The sequence below is a fragment of the Pseudophryne corroboree genome, chromosome 11, assembly GCF_028390025.1.
Source record: "Pseudophryne corroboree isolate aPseCor3 chromosome 11, aPseCor3.hap2, whole genome shotgun sequence".
In the NCBI taxonomy this organism is placed as follows: Eukaryota; Metazoa; Chordata; class Amphibia; order Anura; family Myobatrachidae; genus Pseudophryne; species Pseudophryne corroboree.
Genome location: NC_086454.1, coordinates 25,078,914 through 25,104,687, shown reverse-complemented (window position 1 = coordinate 25,104,687; position 25,774 = coordinate 25,078,914). Strand labels below are relative to the sequence as shown.

Here is a 25,774-nt window from a genome sequence, read left to right as displayed (position 1 = left end):
TCTCGTGCAACCTTTCAGTCAGCAGCAGCTGGAAATGGCGCCTTTCAGCCGCTGGTCCCGCTCTCAGGGAAGCCCCGCCCCTTCAATGGTATGCAGTCCCATCCTGTTATTTATACTGGCTATAACCTTTTTACAAACACATTTAGTGTATATATAAGGAAGCATCTCACCCTCTTGAAATTGCCAGTCTTGGGGTCTGAGGCGGGCACCGCAGCTCGCAGCCCGTGACCGCCGCGCCCTTCAGCCGCCACATGACACTGGGGACCCGCTAACTGGGACCCCGGTGAAAACACCGCATTGGTCGTCATATTCAGCATGTTAGAGGGTGGCGGCGTGCTGTTGGCCTGTGAGCTCACAGGTCGAGATGTAGTAACATACATCGCCGCCCCTCGCAGCGATGTTGATCACATATGTACTAACTAGTGATGTGCACCGGAAATTTTTCGGGTTTTGGTTTTGGATTCGGTTCCGCGGCCGTGTTTTGGATTCGGACGCGTTTTGGCAAAACCTCCCTGAAAATTTTTTGTCGGATTCGGGTGTGTTTTGGATTTGGGTGTTTTTTTACAAAAAAAACTCAAAAACAGCTTAAATCATAGAATTTGGTGGTCATTTTGATCCCATAGTATTATTAACCTCAATAATAATAATAATAATAATTTTATTTATATAGCGCTCTTTCTCCAACAGGACTCAAGGCGCTTTACAGACATCAAAAACAATACACATGATACAGAGGATTTAAGTAATACAACAATAGACAAGCAACACAGACATAAAAGAATAACCTTAAGCACACAGAAAGCATAATGCAGGATTGGTATAGGTATTTTGGGTAATAACTTCCAAGGGTGTGTATTCTACCCTCACAGGTACCAAGTGCAGCAGCCATCTTGAGCGCTCCGCGTAGGATTACCCAGGGTGGAATAGTCTACCCCTAGAAGAGATGACACAAAATGGGGGTGATTTCAGAGTCCTACAGTTTAGAGTAGGGTTCCAACAAAACCACAAGGTCCATGTATTTTTCATCCCATCCACAAGTGTACCATATGGGGCAGCCATGTTGGGCGCACTTTGAAGGTTACACTGTGGAAGGTGAGCCATACAAGGCCAAGTTCATATATTGGAAAACTGATGCTTATGTAGCAGTATGATGTACCCTGCATGTAGGGCACAATGGAAAGGTGTGCAATCAGTGGATGTAAACATTACAGGAAAACACATGGTGGGGTGGAAGCGAGCAATGAAGAGGAAAAAACAAAACAAAACAAAAAATAGCAGGTAACTAGTGGCAGAAGTAGGAGTGGGATAACATTTTGATCAGATCTTAGTACGGGTGGGAAGAAGAATGTGGGGGGCATACTCAGACGCAATGGTGATGTCCCTGCTGATCCTGGTCCTCTTCCCCCACAGTTCCCTGTTCATCTTGATGGTTAGGCCCAGGGGCAGACTTGATGTTCTCAGCCAGAGAGGTGGTAAGCCTGGTCTTGGTGTTCTCATGTTTGAGGCGAGGAGAGGCCACATAAAGTTCCAGAGTATTTAGGTTGTAATGCAGTCGTTTGTTATCTTATTAGTTTGTTTGCCTTCTGTTTAACACAGGTATAACACTGCTATTGATATTAGCTGCCACTTAATAACTAGCCACTGCAGCGTCCTAATAGGCCTGGCGTCCTATGCTGTACTGGTTAAGTAAGTCTACAAACACAAGCTCCTTGTGATTACAACCCCCTCCCCCACACAGCAACCCTCCTCCAAAAGGTGTTAATCACTACCAAATGTGAGATCACTAAACACAGTCAATTACAAAGTTTTTGCTGACTACAGATATTAATCCACTTAACAATTTACCAAATATATCCTTTAGCTAGAAACAGTGGTCAGCCCTCTGCATTAGTTATCAAATATATCCTTTAGCTAGAAACAGTGGTCAGCCCTCTGCATTAGTTACCAAATATATCCTTTAGCTAGAAACAGTGGTCAGCCCTCTGCATTAGTTACCAAATATATCCTTTAGCCAGAAACAGTGGTCAGCCCTCTGCATTAGTTAATTTCCACTCATTTTCAGTCTATTCGGAACACCTCACAATATTATTTTTAGTCCTAAAATTTGCACCGAGGTCACTGGATGACTAAGCTAAGCGACCCAAGTGGCCGACACAAACACCTGGCCCATCTAGGAGTGGCACTGCAGTGTCAGACAGGATGGCACTTCAAAATATAGTCCCCAAACATCACATGATGCAAAGAAAAAAAGAGGCGCAATGAGGTAGCTGTGTGACTAAGCTAAGCGACCCAAGTGGCCGACACAAACACCTGGCCCATCTAGGGGTGGCACTGCAGTGTCAGACAGGATGGCACTTCAAAAAAATAGTCCCCAAACAGCACATGATGCAAAGAAAAAAAGAGGCGCAATGAGGTAGTTGTGTGTCTAAGCTAAGCGACCCAAGTGGCCGACACAAACAACTGGCCCATCTAGGAGTGGCACTGCAGTGTCAGACAGGATGGCACTTCCAAAAATAGTCCCCAAACAGCACATGATGCAAAGAAAAATGAAAGAAAAAAGAGGTGCAAGATGGAATTGTCCTTGGGCCCTCCCACCCACCCTTATGTTGTATAAACAGGACATGCACACTTTAACAAACCCATCATTTCAGCGACAGGGTCTGCTACACGACTGTGACTGAAATGACTGGTTGGTTTGGGCCCCCACCAAAAAAATAAGCAATCAATCTCTCCTTGCACAAACTGGCTCTACAGAGGCAAGATGTCCACCTCCTCCTCTTCCTCACCCCTTTCACTGTGTACATCCCCCTCCTCACAGATTATTAATTCGTCCCCACTGGAATCCTCCATCTCAGGTCCCTGTGTATTTTCAGGAGGCAATTGCTGGTGAATGTCTCCACGGAGGAATTGATTATAATTCATTTTGATGAACATCATCTTCTCCACATTTTCTGGAAGTACTGCTATATATTATATATACTGGTGGTCAGCAAACTGTGCAAAACTGAAATGCACCACAGGTATGGATGGATAGTATACTTGATGACACAGAGGTAGGTAGAGCAGTGGCCTACTGTACCGTACTGCTATATATTATATATACTGGTGGTCAGCAAACTGTGCAAAACTGAAATGCACCACAGGTATGGATGGATAGTATACTTGACGACACAGAGGTACGTAGAGCAGTGGCCTACTGTACCGTACTGCTATATATTATATATACTGGTGGTCAGCAAACTGTGCAAAACTGAAATGCACCACAGGTATGGATGGATAGTATACTTGACGACATAGAGGTAGGTAGAGCAGTGGCCTACTGTACCGTACTGCTATATATTATATATACTGGTGGTCAGCAAACTGTGCAAAACTGAAATGCACCACAGGTATGCATGGATAGTATACTTGACGACACAGAGGTAGGTAGAGCAGTGGCCTACTGTACCGTACTGCTATATATTATATATACTGGTGGTCAGCAGACTGTGCAAAACTGAAATGCACCACAGGTATGGATGGATAGTATACTTGACGACACAGAGGTAGGTAGAGCAGTGGCCTTCTGTACCGTACTGCTATATATTATATATACTGGTGGTCAGCAAACTGTGCAAAACTGAAATGCACCACAGGTATGGATGGATAGTATACTTCACGACACAGAGGTAGGCAGAGCAGTGGCCTACTGTACCGTACTGCTATATATTATATATACTGGTGGTCAGCAAACTGTGCAAAACTGAAATGCACCACAGGTATGGATGGATAGTATACTTGACGACACAGAGGTAGGTACAGCAGTGGCCTTCTGTACCTTAATGCTATATATTATATACTGGTGGTCAGCAAACTGTGCAAAACTGAAATGCACCACAGGTATGGATGGATAGTATACTTGACGACACAGAGGTAGGTAGAGCAGTGGCCTTCTGTACCGTACTGCTATATATTATATATACTGGTGGTCAGCAAACTGTGCAAAACTGAAATGCACCACAGGTATGGATGGATAGTATACTTCACGACACAGAGGTAGGTAGAGCAGTGGCCTACTGTACCGTACTGCTATATATTATATATACTGGTGGTCAGCAAACTGTGCAAAACTGAAATGCACCACAGGTATGGATGGATAGTATACTTGACGACACAGAGGTAGGTAGAGCAGTGGCCTTCTGTACCGTACTGCTATATATTATATATACTGGTGGTCAGCAAACTGTGCAAAACTGAAATGCACCACAGGTATGGATGGGATAGTATACTTGACGACACAGAGGTAGATAGAGCAGTGGCCTTCTGTACCGTACTGCTATATATTATATATACTGGTGGTCAGCAAACTGTGCAAAACTGAAATGCACCACAGGTATGGATGGGATAGTATACTTGACGACACAGAGGTAGAGCAGTGGACTACTGTACCGTACTGCTATATATATAGTTATACTGGTGGTCAGCAAAATTCTGCACTGTCCTTCTACTATATACTACAATGCAGCACAGATATGGAGCGTTTTTCAGCCAGAGAACGTAGATATTTGCACTTGCAGCACACTGAGCACAGATATTTGCAGCACACTGAGCACAGATATTTGCAGCACACTGAGCAGATATTTGCAGCCCACTGAATATAGAAACTGAGAGGACGCCAGCCACGTCCTCTCACGATCATCTCCAATGCACGAGTGAAAAATGGCGGCGACGTGCGGCTCCTTATATAAAATACGAATCTCGCGAGAATCCGACTGCGGGATGATGACGTTCGGGCGCGCTCGGGTTAACTGAGCAAGGCGGGAGGATCCGAGTTGCTCGGACCCGTGGAAAAAAAGGTGAAGTTCGGGCGGGTTCGGATCCCGAGGATCCGAACCCGCTCATCACCAGTACTAACATATGCGATCAACATCACAATGCGGTGACGGAGGCCCCCCGCGATACCTGTAAGGTGGTGTGCGAGGGGTCTCTGTCACCTCCGTGGGCTCTCCTCAGATGCAGGGAACAAGGCAGCAGGCTGTCCCTGGCGCCTCTTCCTCCCTGCAGCCGGAAGGACCTCTGTCTGCGTTGCTAGGGGAAGGAGGAGATTACCTTCCGGGACCAGGCGTCCTGGAGAAAGGTATGCCGGGGGGGGGGGGGGGGGGGGGAGGGGAATCTGCGGCGGGGGGCGGCGGGTTGCGGCGGCCGGCAATAAGAAGCCCATAGGCTTCTATAGATGGCGATACCCTGTGCGGCGAAAACACGGCAGTCGGATGTTAGTACATACGAAAATGCAATAAAACCCCTGAAAACTTTTTTTTTTTCCGCATTTTCCCTTTAGTACATCCCGCCCACAGTGTGGTATGTGAAACAGAGCCTCAGAAGCTTAATGTCCTGTCAGCGGGAATTATGAACAATTAACCCTAGGGAGGTTGGTTCGGTTTCCCCCCTAAGTCCCACGACGCAGGTAGACTGGTTGCCAGCCAGGACTACCTGAAAATAAAAAACTAAATAAAAGTTCTGAAGAAAACCCTCTGGAGAGCAACAGAATGCACCCGGCTCCCCTGGCACATTTTCTAAACTGAGTCTGCAGGCGGGGCATAGCAGAGGCAACTGCAGGATTTCTAGAGGGGGGTGGTTCCAAATGCAGTCCACAATCTCCCACTCTGGCTGTATAGAGGGAGGACACTGGGGTGTGATATGACTGAGGTGTGATATAATAAGATGTAGTATATAATATAGATGCAGGAGAGGACTGACAGCAGCTGGGGGCAGGAAGGCACAGGGGGAGGGGTATTAGCTGTATAGGGAGGACACTGGGGTGTGATATGACTGAGGTGTGATATAATAAGATGTATATAATATAGATGCAGGAGAGGACTGAGAGCAGCTGGGGGGCAGGAAGGCACAGGGGGAGGGGTATTGGCTGTATAGGGAGGACACTGGGGTGTGATATGACTGAGGTGTCATATAATAAGATGTAGTATATAATATAGATGAGGGAGAGGAATGACAGCAGCTGGGGGGCAGGAAGGCACAGGGGGAGGGGTATTAGCTGTACAGGGAGGACACTGGGGTGTGATATGACTGAGGTGTGATATAATAAGATGTAGTATATAATATAGATGCAGGAGAGGACTGACAGCAGCTGGGGGGCAGGAAGGCACAGGGGGAGGGGTATTAGCTGTACAGGGAGGACACTGGGGTGTGATATGACTGAGGTGTGATATAATAAGATGTAGTATATAATATAGATGCAGGAGAGGACTGAGAGCAGCTGGGGGGCAGGAAGGCACAGGGCGAGGGGTATTAGCTGTACAGGGAGGACACTGGGGTGTGATATGACTGAGGTGTGATATAATAAGATGTAGTATATAATATAGATGCAGGAGAGGACTGAGAGCAGCTGGGGGGCAGGAAGGCACAGGGGAGGTGTATTGGCTGTATAGGGAGGACACTGGGGTGTGATATGACTGAGGTGTGATATAATAACGTAGTATAATTAATATAGATGAGGGAGAGGACTGACAGCAGCACTGGTCTCCATGACAACACACCCAGCGCTCCCCCACAATCCCTCACTCGGTGGGCGTGTCCGCTGCTCAATGGAGTGCCAGGGTCCCGGATGTTGATGGGCTGACAGTCTTTGCGTGTCACCGGGAACATGGCGCAGTACACGGACCCATGTGAGTGATGTGATGCCGGGGTGTTCGGCGAGGTATGGGGCGGAGGCTGGAATGCTTGTCATCCGGGGTACAAGGGTGCAGAGGACATGCAGACTGTGCCTCCAGCACGTGGGCAGGCTGGGACTTGTAGTGCCGCAATAGCATGATACCCAGTGGTGATGTCATTCTGGTGTTCATCCATGTGTTATACACAGAGACAGTCTCTCCTTATACACACAGGCCGCCCACCTCCCTTCCCTGTCACACGGGTGTTATACACAGAGACAGTCTCTCCTTATACACACAGGCCGCCCACCTCTCTCTCCCTGCTACACGGGTGTTATACACAGAGACAGTCTCTCCTTATACACACAGGCCGCCCACCTCCCTTCCCTGTCACACGGGTGTTATACACAGAGACAGTCTCTCCTTATACACACAGGCCGCCCACCTCCCTTCCCTGTCACACGGGTGTTATACACAGAGACAGTCTCTCCTTGTACACACAGGCCGCCCTCCTCTCTCTCTCCCTGCTGCACGGGTGTTATACACAGAGACAGTCTCTCCTTATACACACAGGCCGCCCACCTCCCTTCCCTGTCACACGGGTGTTATACACAGAGACAGTCTCTCCTTATACACACAGGCCGCCCACCTCTCTCTCTCCCTGCTACACGGGTGTTATACACAGAGACAGTCTCTCCTTATACACACAGGCCGCCCACCTCTCTCTCCCTGCTACACGGGTGTTATACACAGAGACAGTCTCTCCTTATACACACAGGCCGCCCTCCTCTCTCTCTCTCTCCCTGCTGCACGGGTGTTATACACAGAGACAGTCTCTCCTTATACACACAGGCCGCCCACCTCCCTTCCCTGTCACACGGGTGTTATACACAGAGACAGTCTCTCCTTATACACACAGGCCGCCCACCTCTCTCTCTCCCTGCTACACGGGTGTTATACACAGAGACAGTCTCTCCTTATACACACAGGCCGCCCACCTCTCTCTCCCTGCTACACGGGTGTTATATACAGAGACAGTCTCTCCTTATACACACAGGCCGCCCACCTCCCTTCCCTGTCACACGGGTGTTATACACAGAGACAGTCTCTCCTTATACACACAGGCCGCCCACCTCTCTCTCTCCCTGCTACACGGGTGTTATATACAGAGACAGTCTCTCCTTATACACACAGGCCGCCCACCTCCCTTCCCTGTCACACGGGTGTTATACACAGAGACAGTCTCTCCTTATACACAGAGGCCGCCCACCTCTCTCTCTCCCTGCTACACGGGTGTTATATACAGAGACAGTCTCTCCTTATACACACAGGCCGCCCACCTCTCTCTCTCCCTGCTACACGGGTGTTATACACAGAGACAGTCTCTCCTTATACACACAGGCCGCCCACCTCCCTTCCCTGTCACACGGGTGTTATACACAGAGACAGTCTCTCCTTATACACACAGGCCGCCCTCCTCTCTCTCTCCCTGCTGCACGGGTGTTATACACAGAGACAGTCTCTCCTTATACACACAGGCCGCCCACCTCCCTTCCCTGTCACACGGGTGTTATACACAGAGACAGTCTCTCCTTGTACACACAGGCCGCCCTCCTCTCTCTCTCTCCCTGCTGCACGGGTGTTATACACAGAGACAGTCTCTCCTTATACACACAGGCCGCACACCTCCCTTCCCTGTCACACGGGTGTTATATACAGAGACAGTCTCTCCTTATACACACAGGCCGCCCACCTCTCTCTCTCCCTGCCACACGGGTGTTATACACAGAGACCATCTCCCCTTACCCTTATACAGAGACCATCTCCCCTTACCCTTATACAGAGACCATCTCCCCTTACCCTTATACAGAGACCATCTCCCCTTACCCTTATACAGAGAGACCATCTCCCCTTACCCTTAGGCAGAGAGACCGTGTTATACACAGAGACCGTCTCCCCCGGTCACACGGGTGTTATACACAGAGACTGTCCCCTCCGACACACGGGTGTTATACACAGAGACTCTCTCCCCCATCATACGGGTGTTATACACAGAGACTCTCTCCCCCATCACACGGGTGTTATACACAGAGACTGTCTCCCCCATCACACGGGTGTTATACACAGAGACTGTCTCCCCCATCACACGGGTGTTATACACAGAGACTGTCTCCCCCATCACACGGGTGTTATACACAGAGACTGTCTCCCCCATCACACGGGTGTTATACACAGAGACTGTCTCCCCCATCACACGGGTGTTATACACAGAGACTGTCTCCCCCATCACACGGGTGTTATACACAGAGACTGTCTCCCCCATCACACGGGTGTTATACACAGAGACTGTCTCCCCCATCACACGGGTGTTATACACAGAGACTGTCTCCCCCATCACACGGGTGTTATACACAGAGACTGTCTCCCCCATCACACGGGTGTTATACACAGAGACTGTCTCCCCCATCACACGGGTGTTATACACAGAGACTGTCTCCCCCATCACACGGGTGTTATACACAGAGACTGTCTCCCCCATCACACGGGTGTTATACACAGAGACTGTCTCCCCCATCACACGGGTGTTATACACAGAGACTGTCTCCCCCATCACACGGGTGTTATACACAGAGACTGTCTCCCCCATCACACGGGTGTTATACACAGAGACTGTCTCCCCCATCACACGGGTGTTATACACAGAGACTGTCTCCCCCATCACACGGGTGTTATACACAGAGACTGTCTCCCCCATCACACGGGTGTTATACACAGAGACTGTCTCCCCCATCACACGGGTGTTATACACAGAGACTGTCTCCCCCATCACACGGGTGTTATACACAGAGACTGTCTCCCCCATCACACGGGTGTTATACACAGAGACTGTCTCCCCCATCACACGGGTGTTATACACAGAGACTGTCCCCCATCGACACACGGGTGTTATACACAGAGACTGTCCCCCATCGACACACGGGTGTTATACACAGAGACTGTCCCCCATCGACACACGGGTGTTATACACAGAGACTGTCCCCCTTCGACACACGGGTGTTATACACAGAGACTCTCTCCCCCATCACACGAGTGTTATGCACAGAGACCGTCTCCCTTCCGTCACACGGGTGTTATGCACAGAGACTGTCCACAGAGACTGTTCCCCTTCCGTCACACGGGTGTTATACACAGAGACTGTCCCCCTTCCGTCACATGGGTGTTATGCACAGAGACTGTCCACAGAGACTGTCCCCCTTCCGTCACACGGGTGTTATGCACAGAGACTGCCTCCCTACCGTCACACGGGTGTTATGCACAGAGACTGCCTCCCTTCTGTCACACGGGTGTTATGCACAGAGACTGCCTCCCTTCCGTCACACGGGTGTTATGCACAGAGACTGCCTCCCTTCCGTCACACGGGTGTTATGCACAGAGACTGTGTCCCTTCCATCACACGGGTGTTATGCACAGAGACAGTCTCCCTCTGTCACACGGGTGTTATACACAGAGACTGTCTGCCTTCCGTCACACGGGTGTTATACACAGACTGTCTGCCTTCCGTCACACAGGTGTTATACACAGAGACTGTCTCCCCCTGTCACACAGCTGGTATACACAGAGACTGTCTCCCCCTGTCACACAGCTGGTATACAGAGAGACCATCTCCCCTTACCCTTATACCGAGAGACCCTGTACCTCCTGTCACACTGGTGTTATATGCACAGACCGTGTCCCCTTACCCTTATACAGAGAGACTGTCCCCCTCCGTCACACGGGTGTTGTACACCGAGACCGTCCCCCCACGGGTGTTGTACACCGAGACCGTCCCCCCACGGGTGTTGTACACCGAGACCGTCCCCCCACGGGTGTTGTACACCGAGACCGTCCCCCCACGGGTGTTGTACACCGAGACCGTCTTCCCCCCTGTCAGACGGGTGCTGTACCTAGGGACCGTCTTCCCCCCTGTCAGACGGGTGCTGTACCCAGGGACCGTCTCCCCCCTCCATCAGACGGGTGCTGTACCCAGGGACCGTCTCCGCCCTCCGTCAGACGAGTGTTATACAGAGAGTGTTTTGTTTTGTCAGCTTTTGAGGATGAAGAGTTTGATGATGTCCCGGAATTGGTGGAGTGCGAGGATGATGATGCTTGGGAAGATGACGATGTTAAAAGAGAGGTCCGCTGCCTGTTCTGTGAGAGGTATTTGTCCTGGAATCACTTAGGGCCTGGTGTCATCAGATGGGACATGTAACCTACAGTACTGTGCAAAAGTTTTAGGCAGGTGTGGAAAAAATGCTGCAGAGTAAGAATGCTTTCACACATAGAAGTGTTACTAGTTTATTTTTTATAAATATACAAAGGGAGTGAACATAAATCTAAATCAAATCTATATTTGGCGTGACCACCGCTTGACTTCAAAACAGCATCAATTCTCCTAGGTACACTTGCACACAGTTTTTGAAGGAACTCCACAGGGAGGTTGTTCCAATCATCCTTGAATCCTAACCACAAATCTTCTGTGGATGTAGCTTGCTTAAATCCTTGTGTGTCTTCATATTATCCCAGACAGACTCGAAGATGTGGCCATATCCATACCCTCCAACTGTACCTTTGTGGCCGGTACAGTACGGTACTGCATGATGGGTAAGTACCTGCCTATATACAGTATCTCAGCATTGAAGCACAAAGAAACAGGCAACGTTGAGGTTGGCCAAGGAAACATATAGGCCCTACACACTTAAAGATCCAACTGAACGTTTGAACGAGAACTCGTTCATATCGTCCAGTGTGTATTCACCAACGATGCGCGGCCCTGCGCTCTCTTTCGTCATTGGTGCCGGCTCGTTTATACATGCATGCCAGTATGGACAATGTCGTTCATATTAGACGCCGAGTCGTCCGTCGGCCGTATGGGCTGTCGGGCACCTCGGCGGCACATCGCGCTTTGTGTAGGGCTCATTAGTGCATCAGATAAAGGACACATCATGCTTACTTCCCTTCGAAATCGGAAGATGTGCAGCAGTGCCGTCAGCTCAGAACTGACAGAAACCAGTGAGACCCAGGTACACCCATCTACTGTTTGGAGAAGTCAGGCCAGAAGTGGTCTTCATGGAAGAATTGTGGTCAAAAAGCCATATCTTCCATGTGGAAGCAAGGCCAAGCGACTTAACTATGCACGAAAACACAGGAACTGGGGTGCAGAAAAAAGCAGCAGGTCCTCTGGAGTGATGCGTCAAATTGTGTTTGGCTGTAACAAAAGGCAGTTTGTTTGCCGAAGGGCTGGAAAGCGGTAAAATAATGAGTGTCCGCAGGCGCGCTGGATATAGGATGCTGGCGGCCGGGATCCCGGCGGTCAGTATACCGATGCCAGGATCCCGGCCGCTAGAATTCCGTTAGGCGGGCGAGCACAACGAAGTCCCTTGCGGGCTCGCGGCACTCGCCACACTGCGGGCTCGGTGGCTCACTGTGCTCTCTAGTGGTTCTATTCCCACTCTCTAGGTGTCATGGACACCCACTAGTAGGAATAGCCCCTGTTAGCCTGGGTTCCGGTTGGCGGCACTGTCAGTGGTCAGGATTCTGGCGTCGTTATACTGACCGACAGGATCCCTTCTCCGGCAATGTAACTACATCCACTGCAGGCAACAGTGAAGCATGGTGGAGGTTCCTTGTGATAATGTCGATATTATCTTAGACCGCAAAGCTATACCCCTTTGTACACTATTACCGTTGAGGCGCTATGGCCGCTAGACTACGTGCACGTGCTACGCACTTTGTACGCTATTTGCGTACAGAGTCCTGCACGTGGTACGCACTTGGCGTACGCACGCTGCGCTGAGTGTACGGAGTACACACAGCGAGCGCACACACAATTAATAACCTTTAAACCTTGTTAATGATACAATGTAATGATATGCTTATACTTTAAACCTTTGGCAGCAAAGTACTGCAACGATGTTATACCTTTAAACCTTAAGTAGCGCTGGCGATACAAAGTATCCGCAGTGCGTACACCTTAACAATGCTTATACACCTTAAACAGGTTAAACTACTTTAAAGCCCATGCAGGAAACTGAAAACACAACACTGTTTTGTAGTTGAAACCACAGGGTTCTAAGGCCACCGTGGATTGATTCCAAAAGATAAAACAATACAATTTATACACTACAGGCTAACAAGTAAATCTAAACAGAATAATGGCTACAGAGAATGTACGTACGTGAGAATATTCGCAAGCGCAACCCGAATCCGGTCCTCCGCTGGTCATACAGATAGCGTTTAGAGTCCTCTGACCGGCCAGGCAACAATGGTCCTTTTATACACAACATGCATACACAATACAATGGTCACTGTAATCTCATTGTTCATTGGACACAGAGATCTGTCTCCACATTACAGTAAAGGTCATAGGTGGATTTGAAAAGGTGGGCGATGTCCCTTCCAACTGCTCTTGTGGGTGGTATCCTCCGGATTCCCGCCGCATATGTAATTTACAGTAAATACAGTTAATGTTCATAATCTACTTTTGTACATAACTATACGCAGGAGCAAGCGATCTTTCTCTAACTAACACCGGAATGTTACTCTCAAAATACCCTACAGCTGGATACTAGACATCACCTTCCAACCTTTATCTGACCCTTCCTATCATGCAAAGAGGAATCTCTCTTTCCAGGAACTGTTTAAACTATCAATACTCTCTGACATGGTCTAGGGGAACTATATCTACAATATACGCTATTTGGGTTAAATATGCTATGTTCTAATAACACGCTACACGCTCACAAACTCCGCCGTAAATACCCATATCATGCGCATGATCGCCGGAGCGATCTTACGCAAATTGCGGATATGTGCACGCACGGCGGACTGAGTGCACGAGCAGCGGGCATGTACAAGGCATATGCATTATGATATTTTTCGACTTTGACAGTCCACCCTTTGGCAGTCAACAATAACTGCCACTATCTAAACATTAAACAGAAAAATATACAATACAATACAATACCTATAAATGATTGGGTGGTAGGAAGAGAGGAGTAGGCAGGAAATGGATGACCTAGTGGGATAGTAAAAGCATGCATGTATGAACTTCATGTCTGAGGGGCATGTATCATCGTGCCGTACATGTTCTAGATAAGCTTCGAGGTATTGCGAAGTATACATTAAATCCTTCTTATCCCGTATTAAGGGTCTGTAAGTGGGCCAACAAACACTACCGAGCTCTTTTCGGCTTCTTGTTCCAACAAATGAGGTGCACATTTAGTTGATGATACATGGAGGGGGAAAAACATGTGAATGCTAATATGTGGATATCACCTGTCGACTATGTGTGATACTACCTGAAGATTGTAGAGATGAAGATAAGAAACATATCACAAATATATTCACATAATGTGTGCAATCGTCCTTGGGTGTTGGTTGAAGTCTTGTCCGGATGGGTGTATCCTTGCTGTGGGTGGTAATCAAAGTCTTTCAAGTGTCCATAAAAAGTCTTTAAAAGTCTTTAGAATGTCCATCAAAGTCTGTAGAATGTCCATCAAAGTCTTCTTCCGAATTGATGTATTTTTGCTTGGGAGAAAAACAAAGGATAAACGGGTGAAAGAAACGGACCGTGGAATCACATTTTATCACAACATTGTCTCAATTGATGGGTCATAAATTAAACTAGTTTGTGTAACAATGCCCCCGCTCCTCAAACTCATCACTTTGGTACTGCGCTTGCGCTGCGTTAAAAATCGAACACATCTAAATATCAAACCAATCATTATGACAACTCCCAGGATACAAAGGAGAAACTTTCCTACACTCACGATAACATTTTGAGCCCATTCTCCTAAACCAGAGAACCAATTGTGTGGGTTCAACCATGAGACCCAGCCGGTCAGTTCATTACTCACAGCAGTAAGGGTAAGGTTGTGTCTCCTTCGGAACTCCCATTTTAATTGCAAGATAACGTCCATCTTTTGATCTATGACCTCGGTGGGGTCATCAGTGCTGTTTGTAATGTACGTGCAGCACTTCACACCATACTGAGTTGCTAGGGTGACACAATACCCGCCTGTCACCGCTGTGATGTAATTGAGAACCATCCTGTGCTGGATCAGTTCCGTTTTGTAAGCTTGCAATTCCCTCCCAGTATACCTGAAGGTGTCATCATACATCTCGGTGATATTGTCTATCAGGTTCGCTAGCGCATGAATATACCTAAAATTTATAATTCCTCTGGCGGTACGGGTGATATCTAACGCGAGTAGGAATTGAATCCCGGTGGATTCGTGGATCAAATCAGAGGCTGCGTGCTCTGTCCTATCTATAAGGTGTCTCTTAACGATGTGTTCATAATGAGTATGAGTGTAAGGAGCTTGAGCATTGCGGTGAACGTCTTTCATCTTATTATGGGTTATGGTCATTACTTCTGGCAACACTCTTCCAATGTAACACAATCCCTCTGAGTTTGGGGCAAGCCACTTATACGCCTTCCTCCCGCATATGAAATATGCATCATCGGGGAGAACATATGGGACAGAATATGACATTACCATATTGCAAACCTTCCAGGTGAAAAATCCTATCCCTAAGTCTCTCATCTGTTCAGTACACGTATCAGGCTGTATGATATGCGCACAGTACCCTGGAGATACTTCTCCAACCCGCATGGTTCTACTTCCTAGAGTATACCTATACCGAAAATATCTTCCACCGTCGGCTATTTGGCGTATAAGTTCTGAGTATACGGGCATTCTATCGGCTCTGTGTGAAAATGCCATGGTTTGGTTATTCCATGTCACTTCCCAATTTCCCGGCTTTCGGGGATTGGAAATGTTGAAACATACTAAGGATCTATCCACATGATATTGGTGGAGCTTCATACTAGAGGGCCTAGAAATATTAAATTTCTTGTCCACCGGTCTCCCACCCCTTAATTCAAGTACCTCATCTATTGTTAAGGGATACGGTACTAGTCCTGACTTGCTCTGGCCTTGAGGTACTTGTGAGCACACCCAGCATTCTGTTTGGTTTAAAACCTTACCCATTAATGAGTGATAGTCGCTCAATGGATGACGGTCCATGTTGATATTAAGGCTGGACTGACATCTCTGGATGCACCCGTCCTCAACTATGTTTTCACAGTTTCTACAAATACAATTTTCCTCAGCCAATAACCCTTCACAATGCCTCCTAGTTTCGTGACTACCAGATCATTTTCTGATACTCGCCTTTGCTCGGTGAATGTGTTGCTCTTGGAATTCTATCAATCCGTCCTTGCCATCAGAACCCATTCCAGATCCTTTCTCGACCTCTCTGGTACTCTCACCGAAACAGACTGCTCTGGTCAACAACAGGGTCAACAGGAAAACCCGGAATGCAGTCTCTTGGGGTAAGTCCATCTTGCTAAGGGGAGAGAAAAAGGAGCAAGGAAGGGGGAAAGGAGGGTAATGGGAGATGGAGAGAATAATAAAAAGGAAAAAGAAATTTGGTGCGACAACCGCCTCTGGTCTTGTAGTTCTTTGTGCTCAGGTGCCGTGACAACAGTCCTGCCTCTCAACCTTCCCGGAACAGGCACTCCAGTGATACGATTTCCTCCACACACTGCTCTTTGTCACGGGCTTTCTCTGGGTCAGCGACCTTCTTACAGTGGGACGAGTGGACCCAAGTCTCTCTCTCGGCAACCTTCAATGCTGTCGTGCTGGTTAGTAAGACTTGGTACGGTCCTTCCCACCGGTCAATAAGGCAACCTGAGCGTAGAAAATTTCGAATCATTACATAATCCCCAGGTTCAATGTCATGACAATTACTGTCTGGCAGGTCAGGAATCGCTAGCTTTAGATTGCTGTTTTGATTCCTCAACTGCTTGCTCATCTTAACCAAATATTTTACAGTTACTTCATTATTGCATTTCAAATCATCCTGGGGGTCAATCATTACATGGGGTTGTCGACCAAAAAGAATCTCAAAGGGTGATAGGTTAAGAGGGGACCTGGGAGTGGTTCTGATGCTGTACAATACAAGTGGCAAAGCTTCTGGCCACAACAATCCAGTTTCAGCCATCACCTTGCTCAGCTTGTTCTTAATAGTGCTGTTTACTCTTTCCACTTTCGCACTCGCCTGTGGGCGGTACGGAGTATGCCCATTAGTTTGCACATAACCTGAAAGACTTCACCTGTAAAATGGGTACCCCTATCACTTTCAATTATCCTAGGGATACCATATCTGCACACAAATTCCTGCACAATTTTCTTTGCAGTAAATGTAGCAGTATTTGTGGTAGCGGGGAATGCTTCTACCCAATTTGAAAACACATCAATACAAACCAACACATACTTTAAATTTCTGCAGGGTGGCAACTGTGTGAAATCAATTTGTATTACCTGAAAAGGGCCGTCTGTTGGCGGGATATGGGATGGTTCTGTTGGTATTGACTTTCCAATATTCTTCCTCAAGCAGGTAACACATGTCATTGCTCTCTTACCCGCATGAGAAGAGAATCCTGGCGCGCACCAGTAGGCTCTTACCAGCTTACACATTCCCTCTTTGCCCAGATGAGTCAGACCATGTGCCGCCTCAGCTAAACTTGGAAGGTATGCTCTGGGAGCTACTGGCTTACCCTGTCCAGAGTCCTGAAGACTCCTGGCCATACCCCTTTGACCTCCAGACTGCCTTTTCCTGTGGAGAACACAAATTTTGCATTTCACTTAGTTTTTGTGTGTTGACGGTATTGAATACCATCAGTTGTGTGATATCTGTCTGTATGGGGGTGCTGGCTGCTGATTTAGCAGCTTCGTCTGCCCGGCGGTTACCAAGTGACACTGGGTCTTGACTGTACGTGTGGGCTTTGCACTTGATAACAGCCACTCTGTCAGGTTCCTGTATCGCTGTTAGAAGTCTTTTGATGTGGGTCGCATGCGCCACGGGTGTGCCAGCTGCCGTCATGAAATTTCTGAGGCGCCATAGGGCCCCGAAATCATGCACTACTCCAAAGGCATACCTAGAATCCGTGTAGATATTGGCTGACCTACCCTTAGCCAATTCACACGCTCTGGTTAGGGCGACCAGCTCAGCAACTTGTGCTGAGTGTGGTGGGCCCAGGGGTTCGGCTTCTATGATACCTTTGTCATCTACGACTGCGTATCCAGTACACAAGTCTCCCGAGTCAGTCTGTCTGTGGCAACTACCGTCAGTGTAAAAAGTAAAATCTACGCCTTCCAGTGGGTTGTCACTAATGTCGGGCCTTGCAGTGAAAGTTTGGTTCAAATATTCCATACAATTATGTGTGTCAGTGTCTATACTAAATCCTCCTTCACCATCACTCTCATCCTCCACCCTTTGTGCCTGTCCAGGCACACCTGGGAGATACGTTGCAGGATTTAGTGCGCTGCATCTCCTTATGGTGATGTTTACAGGGGCCATTAGTGCTAATTCCCACCTTGTAAACCGTGCTGATGAGACGTGTCTGGTTTGGGCAGAATTCAGTAAGGCTGACACTGCATGAGGTGTATGGATGGTCAGGTTGTGTCCTAACACTACATCTTCGCTTTTACTCACTAGCAATGCTATTGCTGCAACACTTCGCAAGCATGTGGGGAGAGACCGTGCTACGGTGTCCAACTGTGCACTGTAGTAGGCTACCGGCCTGCTGGCATCACCATGTCTCTGGGTTAAAACACCTGCCGCACACCCAGCACTCTCCGTACCGTACAATTCAAAGGGTTTCCCATAATCTGGCATACCTAATGCTGGTGCCTGTGATAGGCACTGTTTGAGTCTCTCAAATGCCAGTTCGGACTCATCTGTGTGCGAAATCCGATCTGGTTTGTTTGACAAGACCATCTCTTGCAAAGGTAAAGCCAGTATGGAGAACCCTGGGATCCAGTTTCGGCAGTACCCACACATTCCTAGCAAAGTGCGGATCTGTTGCTGGGTTTGTGGCAGAGTCATGTCGCGAATCGCCTGCATTCTATCAGCGGTGAGGTGTCTCAGTCCTTGTGTTAAGCAATGTCCCAAGTATTTCACTTTGGTTTGACACAACTGTAACTTATCCCTTGAAACCTTGTGTCTCGTATTAGAAAGGTGAAACAGAAGCTGTTTCGTGTCTCTCAAGGACGATTCGAGTGAGTCAGAACACAGCAGTAAGTCATCTACATACTGTATTAATACTGATCCGCTCTCAGGTTGAAAGGATTGTAAACAGTCATGCAAAGCCTGGGAGAAAATACTTGGGCTGTCAATGAAACCTTGGGGTAAGCGAGTCCAGGTGTACTGTACTCCTCTGTATGTAAATGCAAACAAGTATTGGCTGTCAGGGTGCAGAGGGACTGAAAAGAAAGCAGAACAGAGGTCAATGACAGTGAAAAACTTTGCAGTAGGAGGAATTTGCATGAGGATGACAGCTGGATTTGGCACTACGGAGAATTGGCTCTCAACTATCTTGTTTATCCCCCTTAGATCCTGCACTAGCCTGTAACCCCTCCCCCCACTCTTTTTCACAGGGAAGATGGGACTATTGGCAGTGCTGGACGTCCTAACTAGGATGCCCTTTTGTAGCAAGCGCTCTATGACTGGGTACACTCCTAATTCCACCTCTGGCTTCAGAGGATACTGTGGGATTTTTGGAGCTATCCTACCATCTTTTACTTGTACCACTACAGGAGCTACATTTGCCATCAATCCAGTGTCTTGTCCATCTTTGGTCCAGAGGGACTCCGGTATCTGGGAGATCATTTCCTCTACCTTGGATGGACACCTGTCTATAACAGCAGAGTGTGACATTAACCTTTGTGGAGTGTCTAACATATCCTGCACTTCCTGAACGTGATTCTCGGGTATATCTAAGAAGACACCCTCAGGAGTACAATATATGACACACCTCATCTTGCACAATAAATCTCTCACGAGTAGATTAGTCGGAGCCGATGCAGCTAGCAAAAAGGAGTGCTTGGTCTGCAAAGGCCCTATCGTAATCTCTGCTGGTTTACTTAAAGGATAGTGCTGCACTACTCCTGTTACCCCCATTGCTGAAATTGTTTTACCCGTGGTTTTCATACCTACCGTTGAATTTAACACTGACCTGGCCGCCCCTGTATCTACAAGGAAAGGTAGTGATCTACCAGCTACATCAACTGTGACCTTGGGTTCATTTCCAAGGCTAGCAATCAACTTCACTGGCTGCAAACTACAGGTGTGGCCCAACCCCTATTGTAAGTTGTGACCCTCCCGCAGCGCGGTGGCAGCTACAATATGTGAGGGGGGTAACTGAAAATTTTCAGAGGTTTGCCAGTCCTTCCTAGGTGGGTACCTCCTTGTTTCCCCTGCATGTGGCTCGTAATTCCTCCTCTGCGGTCCCTGATCCCAATTACGTGTGTCATACTGTGAGTCATGTTCTGGTCTAGGAGGTTGATATACCTTATGTGGGTCTTTAAAATTACAGTTCCGTGCGTAATGTCCTTCCTTCTGACATTTATAACATTTTACCACATACGACTTACCATCAGGGGTCTGGGGTTTAGGCTGATGTGGCTTCGTTGTCAGGGCTTTTATACTTACTGTCATCAGCTTATCCCCCTGTGACTCCCTGTGCCTAATGATGTTCCGATCATGCTCAATAGCGGACTCTCTTAATGCAGCCACCGAGATACCTCTCCAACTTGGTTGAGTGGTTTGTACCCTTGTTCTGAACGTTTCCTTTAAGCCGTCCATTAATACGGACACAGCTACCTCCCTATGATGCACATTTTCCTTAATGTCCGCGACCCCAGTGTTTCTAGCCATTTCCTGCAGTGCTCGATGGAAATAGTCAGAAGCCGTTTCACCTTCTTTTCGTCTAATGGAGAAGATTTTATTCCACTTGACAACAGTTGGGAAATATACTCCTAACTGCATATTGATCTGTTTTACGTTCTCCTGATTGTATTCATCAGTGAGAGGTACCTCTGCATCTAATCTACAGTCAGCAATGAATTTCACAGGGTCAATATTAGAGGGCAAGCATGCCCGTAGCACTGTCCGCCAATCTTTGTTATTGGGTTCGGTGTCGTTACCTAGTTCTCTAATAAACCTCTGACATGCGGCTAGATTTTTCCTGGGATCGGGAAATTCAGACATAATTGTCCTCCATTCTGTCCGGGACCAGGGGCAATGCATAGCAATGTTCCTGACGGGAGTGATTCCCAGAGCGTCAGTCTTCCCATTGGGGACTGCGATCACCCTGACAGGATTCAGTTCAATTACATCATTCTGGGTTGCTTCTACAATGTGAGGGGCAATTGTCTCTGCATAATGTACTGTACCGTACTTACCTGTGGACACGACCTCACCTGTCCCTCCGCTAGGGGCCTTTGCTACTGCTCTTACTGGTTGGGCCGTGCCCACTTGGGTGTCTTGTATGGTGGCTGCTAGAGAGAGTGCCGATATCGTACTGGGCTCATCTTCTTGGTCGCAGTCCTGAAGGAAGTTTAAGATGGGATACAACTTGCACGGGTTAGTATTAATACATTTATTAAGTTCACTCTTATCATATATTAGTATACCATTCTCTGTAGCCACTTTCTCTCCTGTAATGTACGGTGGTGGTGGTGCAGTTGCTATCAGTTTCCTGCTAGGGTTGGAACCAGCCGCTTGAGCTAATCCCCTTTGCATATCACCCTCCTGTTGCCATAAATGTAAACAATCATAATGTCTAATCCTTTGTTTTCTGGATTTTATTAGACATATCCTTCTCCTTAAATTTTGCAACACCTCAGGACTAAAACTGCCTACCCTAGGGAACGGTTCCCTATCTTCCGCAGTCATACGTTCCCATTCATTGCATAAAACCTCTGCGTGTGATCCATATTTCTCACACATTATGTACCTCGCCGACCCTTTGGGCCGCGGAATATCAACCTGAACCCTGGTTGATCGTCCCTTACTTGAGCAACTGGCCCCCATTCTTTGCAGGTATTGCCTTCTCAGCTAATTCCTACAAAAACCAAATTACTCAGAGGTAAGGCGACGGTGAAAGTTCTCAGAGCGCTCTCACCCACTCACGCCCACGTTGGCCAATACACCTGAGTACTGTCCGCTGCACTGGTCGTACCCAACCTGGGGCCCTACGTAACCTCTATTTACTGAGAGTGTGTGGGAGTGACTTACCCATCCCAGTAAATATCAGTCGTTGGAGATTTCCTGAGTGACCAGCGAAACTCCCTTAAAATAAAAAACTGTTACACAAATCACGTTGCGTGTACAATTAGCGTCTATGATCCCGCGATTTTACGCAAATGGCGTAATGGGTATCAAGTTGAACTAACTATTGCACAAACTAACGCGCGGTACAATCGCACGGCGGATAAGTAACTTACTTATCAGCTATACGACCAATGGAATAGTTTTTCAGGCTGCGAAACCTCAGCCGGAGCTTTTCAGAACAGGCCTATATGGGTACTACGCTAACCCCCGGGGCTGCGCTCTCACCGCTGACCTTTTTCAGGCCACGGTATTCAGAGCTTCGCTTGACTTAGCGGATTTCTGACTTCGCTGACCTCTTGGTCTGCTGTTATACTAATTGCTCCTTTATACCTTAATCAATAACGTGAGAAAGCCACTCCCACGCCACCAAGTGTCCACTCACCTGATGTGGTCTCCTACGGGATCCCGAATTCTGGGTTCACAAAACCTTTATTTGCACACTCACGATCGTTCACTCATATACACTTTGATTTTTCTGTACAGAAAATTAACTTTCATTCAGATAAAACAGCCTAGTCCCAGAGGTGACACAGTAAGAGAAGGTTCTTTTAAACTAAATATTGGAAACTGAACAAATTTGTGCTATTTTCGCGTGGCTACCGTATCGCCTAAACTAAAACAATGCTATTGTGTGATTTGTATTTAGTGGGCGTACCTGTACGCACGTTGCGTAAACACGCCATGTGTGTAGGCCTTTACGTTGCGTACGCAGTCCCGAACGCTGTCCGATACACGTGTACAAAGGCCGTACGTCCGCAGTACTACAAATCCCACACTTCTATAAATGTAAGCGATATTTAACTATAATCACTTACTAAACACACACACAGTTTCTACTGTATAAACCTTTACAACTAGGCCAGGCTGCGTGTGCGTCTTACACTTACTCCCTTAAATATTAACTCTATATGTTAACTAAATAGCAACAAATTTTCCAGTATAGGTCAAAATAAACCTAGTAATCAGTGATTATGGCAACGGTGTAAGCAGATATGCAAAGTACAAAATACAGATGTATGCGTGTGTTGCGTGCGCATTTGGCGCCAAAACAGAAATTTACAGATTTAAAAAAGAAAAAAAAAAAGCTTTTGCGTTCTTACCTTACGGATCCCTCCAGCATCCCTTCAAACCGTGCAGGGCAGACGCTTATCTAATCAGCACTTATATCCCCTGACCAAGAGAAGGTTCACAGGGGATACTCCGCCCTTTGCTGATAGATAAAGTCTGCGAAAACTCTGCTAGGCTGCGGGTATGAGAAGGAACCGGACGAGCCCTCAATTGATAATGTCGATATTATCTTAGACCGCAAAGCTATACCCCTTTGTACACTATTACCGTTGAGCCGCTAGACTACGTGCACGTGCTACGTACTTTGTACGCTATTTGCGTACAGAGTCCGTAACGTGGTACGCACTTGGCGTACGCACGCTGTGCTGAGTGTACGGAGTACACACAGCGAGCGCACACACAATTGATAACCTTTAAACCTTGTTAATGATGCAATGTAATGATATGCTTACACTTTAAACCTTTGGCAGCAAAGTACTGCAACGATGTTATACCTTTTAAACCTTAAGTAGCGCTGGTGATACAAAGTATCCGCAGTGCGTACACCTTAACCATGCTTATACACCTTAAACAGGTTAAACTACTTTAAAGCCCATGCAGGAAAGTGAAAACACAACACTGTTTTGTAGTTGAAACCACAGGGTTCTAAGGCCACCGTGGATTGATTCCAAAAGATAAAACAATACAATTTATACACTACAGGCTAACAAGTAAATCTAAACAGAATAATGGCTACAGAGAATGTACGTACGTGAGAATATTCGCAAGCGCAACCCGAATCCGGTCCTCCGCTGGTCATACAGATAGCGTTTAGAGTCCTCTGACCGGCCAGGCAACAATGGTCCTTTTATACACAACATGCATACACAATACAATGGTCACTGTAATCTCATTGTTCATTGGACACAGAGATCTGTCTCCACATTACAGTAAAGGTCATAGGTGGATTTGAAAAGGTGGGCGATGTCCCTTCCAACTGCTCTTGTGGGTGGTATCCTCCGGATTCCCGCCGCATGTGTAATTTACAGCAAATACAGTTAATGTTCATAATCTACTTTTGTACATAACTATACGCAGGAGCAAGCGATCTTTCTCTAACTAACACCGGAATGTTACTCTCAAAATACCCTACAGCTGGATACTAGACATCACCTTCCAACCTTTATCTGACCCTTCCTATCATGCAAAGAGGAATCTCTCTGTCCAGGAACTGTTTAAACTATCAATACTCGCTGACATGGTCTAGGGCAGGGGTGGGCAATTATTTCAGCTGAGGGGCCATTTCACATTTCCTGTCAGTATCCGAGGGCCACATACAAAATAGCAGCTCCCCCCACTTGCCAAAAATATAGGGGCGTGCTTCATGTGGAAGGGGTGTGGGCAAAAAATAATACAGATTCATATTAGGCTGCACAATAGTCTCCATTATTCAAATTGCGCCACACAGCGCCACTTACACACATTACACCAGATAGAGCCCCTTTTACACAGTATGGAAGGTAGAGCCCCTTTTGCACATTACAGCAGGTAGAGCCCCCTTTTACACATTAACATTTTATTTAGGATAATTATTGTGCAGCAAACAAATTATCCAGTGCCTTATGGCCCCTGGGGAAAGGTGTGACACAGTGACAGAACACGGGGAGGGGGGGTGACAGTGACAGGACACGGGTTGTGTGACACGGTGACAGAACACGGTGGGGGTGACACGGTGACAGAACATGGGGTGTGTGTCACGGTGACAGAACATGGTGGGGGTGACACGGTGACAGAACACGGTGGGGGTGACGCGGTGACAGAACACGGGGGGTGTGACGCGGTGACAGAACACGGGGGGTGTGACGCGGTGACAGAACACGGTGGGTGTGACACAGTGACAGAACACGGGGGGGGGGGGGTGACATGGTGACAGAACACGGGAGGGGTTGGTACAGCGAGAGCTAAAGATCTCTCCCCCAAACCTAAAAACAGACTGACGCCACTGCCCGCACACACAAATATACACACACACACACACACACACACACACACACACACACACACACACACACACACACACCCCCCCCCCCCCCTTTCTTTCTCTCACTCACTCACTTTTCCCATTAACTTTACTGATCTGGCTGGCAGTGGCAGGAAGGATGGATCTATACTGTACAAGTCAGGCTCTTGTCCCGTGTAGCTCCGCCCCCTGGTGTCCCGTGTAGCCCCGCCCCTCCTCTGCACATAGCTCCGCCCCTTTTCGGATGAACCCAGCCGTTGTCACTGGGGACTCTGGAGGAAGGAGGAGGCTGCTACAACGCAGCAGCAGGGGAGAGAGGCGCCGCTGGCAGCTTGGAGGTACTGCAGCTCAGAGCAATGACAAGCAGCTCAGCCGTTCAGGCCGCTTGTCATTGCTCGCTGGTGGGAGGCAGTGGGCCGGGCAGGATCAGTTTGCGGGCCGCATCCGGCCCGCGGGCCGTATTTTGCCCACCCCTAGTCTAGGGGAACTATATCTACAATATACGCTATTTGGGTTAAATATGCTATGTTTTAATAACACGCTACACGCTCACAAACTCTACCGTAAATACCCATATCATGCGAATGATCGCCGGAACGATCTTACGCAAATTGCGGATATGTGCACGCACGGCGGACTGAGTGCACGAGCAGCGGGCATGTGCATGGGGTTAGTACAAGGCATATGCATTATGATATTTTTCGACTTTGACACTTGCATGTCTGGGGCTGCATTTCAGCAAATGGAGTTGGGGATTTAGTCAGGATTAATGGTGTCTTCAATGCTGAGAAATGCAGGCATGTGCTTATCCATCATGCAATACCATCAGGGAGGCGTC

General features: G+C 47.8%; 1 protein-coding gene across 1 annotated transcript in view; it reads left to right on the top strand.

The window, feature by feature from the left end:
- Positions 1–6,396: 6,396 nt before the first annotated feature.
- Positions 6,397–25,774, top strand: part of PRMT3 (protein arginine methyltransferase 3) — a 251,556-nt gene continuing 232,178 nt past the window's right edge. Inside the window, exons 1-2 of the mRNA XM_063946376.1 lie at positions 6,397–6,662; positions 10,733–10,844. Of these exons, the coding sequence (XP_063802446.1) occupies positions 6,641–6,662; positions 10,733–10,844 (134 nt within the window). The 5' untranslated portion in view covers positions 6,397–6,640. The remainder of the gene's footprint in view (positions 6,663–10,732; positions 10,845–25,774) is intronic.